Source organism: Rhagoletis zephyria, unplaced genomic scaffold, assembly GCF_001687245.7.
Source record: "Rhagoletis zephyria isolate East Lansing unplaced genomic scaffold, Rhagoletis_zephyria_1.1 Rzeph_scaffold_41307, whole genome shotgun sequence".
NCBI lineage: Eukaryota > Metazoa > Arthropoda > Insecta > Diptera > Tephritidae > Rhagoletis > Rhagoletis zephyria.
In genome coordinates this window covers 1086-2725 of record NW_016198362.1, presented here as the reverse complement: position 1 = coordinate 2725, position 1640 = coordinate 1086, and the positions used below count along the sequence as shown (strand labels likewise).

At 38.0% G+C, this 1640-nt stretch overlaps 1 protein-coding gene across 1 annotated transcript; it reads right to left on the bottom strand.

The window, feature by feature from the left end:
- Window positions 1–328: 328 nt before the first annotated feature.
- Window positions 329–880, bottom strand: LOC108354993 (uncharacterized). The gene has a single exon (XM_017606168.1). The coding sequence runs from the start codon at window positions 878–880 to the stop codon at window positions 329–331; it is 552 nt and encodes a 183-aa protein (XP_017461657.1).
- Between the last annotated feature and the right edge of the window lie 760 nt (window positions 881–1640).

The window sequence follows — 1640 nt, the reverse complement described above, 5'->3', positions numbered from 1 at the left end:
GGATATAATCATTACAAGATTTTACATCTACGGAAATTTTGTCGTTTACAGTGCACCATGCCAACCCAAGAATTTTTTGCTCTGCTATGCCTACTTCCTCTGTAGAAACCTCTCGCCTTACGTCCACGTCGTTAGAGTTCCATTTTNGCCAACCCAAGAATTTTTTGCTCTGCTATGCCTACTTCCTCTGTAGAAAGCTCTCGCCTTACGTCCACGTCGTTAGAGTTCCATTTTCTTAAGTTAAATTTCGCAGCTTCCATCACGGTTTGAGCTTGTTTAGCAACATGCATTGCTGCTTCTTTGCTTGGTCCGCTGAATATAAAATCGTCTACGTAAACGACGCTTTGAGTTTTTCACACAGCACGCTATGACTTTTTAAGCTTTCATCCAAATGATTACGTATAGTGCTAGCTAATAGGAAAGGGCTGGATGTTATGCCAAATGTAACCCTAGTCATACGATAGATTGCCAGATCTGGCTTATGTTGATCTGCGCTTGGACATGACTTGTACCATAAAAAACGATGGGTATCTCTGTCAGCTTCATCCAGTAAAATCTGAAGGAATGCTTTCTCTATATCGCCCACCACAGCGATACGATTTGCCCTAAAACGTAGTAGCATTGTGAATAAGTCGGCAATGAGATTAGAACCTTCGCTAAGGTGATCATTCAGCGAAGTATGGCCGGATTCGCTCGAAGACGCATCGAAAACGATTCTCACTTTCGTTGTGCTTTTATTTTCTTTATAAACAGGTTTATGCGGCATGTAATAAATCGGCCTAGGAGACTCGATATTGGGCACAATTTCAGCAATTCCGTTGTCAATGAGGCTCTTAACCTCTTTGTCGTATTCTACAATTTTTGATTGATCTATTAGCATTTTCGTTGTCAAGGACTGTAATCGACGCACAGCTATTTGGTAATTATCCCGTAGATCTTCGCTCTTAAGCTTCCACGGTAGTTTAACAGAATATCGACCGTCCGCTTTCCGAGCTAGCGCTACTGAAGTTTCTTTGCAACTATTAATATTTACGATACCGATTGATTCAAGATTCCAAAATTGCTTGATATCAAATTCTATAGTTTTATTAGCTTCAGAATGCTCACTTTGTTTTAAAAATTTATTATTTTGTATTATTAATTCACTGTCTTGATTTCCTTCTGGTTCATTTTGTACACCTTTTGTCGTTTGTTTATTTTCATTCAATACCAGCGCTATTTGTCCGTTTTACCGCGATCAATTTCGCCTTGTAATGTCCACCCAAAAAATGTTTTTACCGCGAATAAGTTGCTGCTAATTTGTTTTGTTTCTGGAGTGTTGAACCTCCAATAATAATCTTGTCCGATTAATAAATTAATACCATGTAATAATTGTTCACTGCTTTTATTAGCGTCAGCTAACTCGTATTTTATTTGTTTACAGTTTTTGTTTTTTTATTTCGGTTATTTCGTTTGCCACTGACACTAAATCCGCGCAAATATTCGATACTACGATCGCCCGTATTAAAACTGTTTTGTCATTATATTGGCTTTGCAATAGGATTTGAACGCACTCATATTTAGTGGGTAATTTGTTTTTATTTTTGTCGCCAAAGCCGGTAATTGTTGTTTCTTCAACTCCACACGGTTTTAATTTCAGC

What these genes read in the sequence shown, in the direction of transcription:
- LOC108354993 (XM_017606168.1), bottom strand. Translation starts at nt 880, where the DNA reads ATGCTAATAGATCAATCAAAAATTGTAGAATACGACAAAGAGGTTAAG.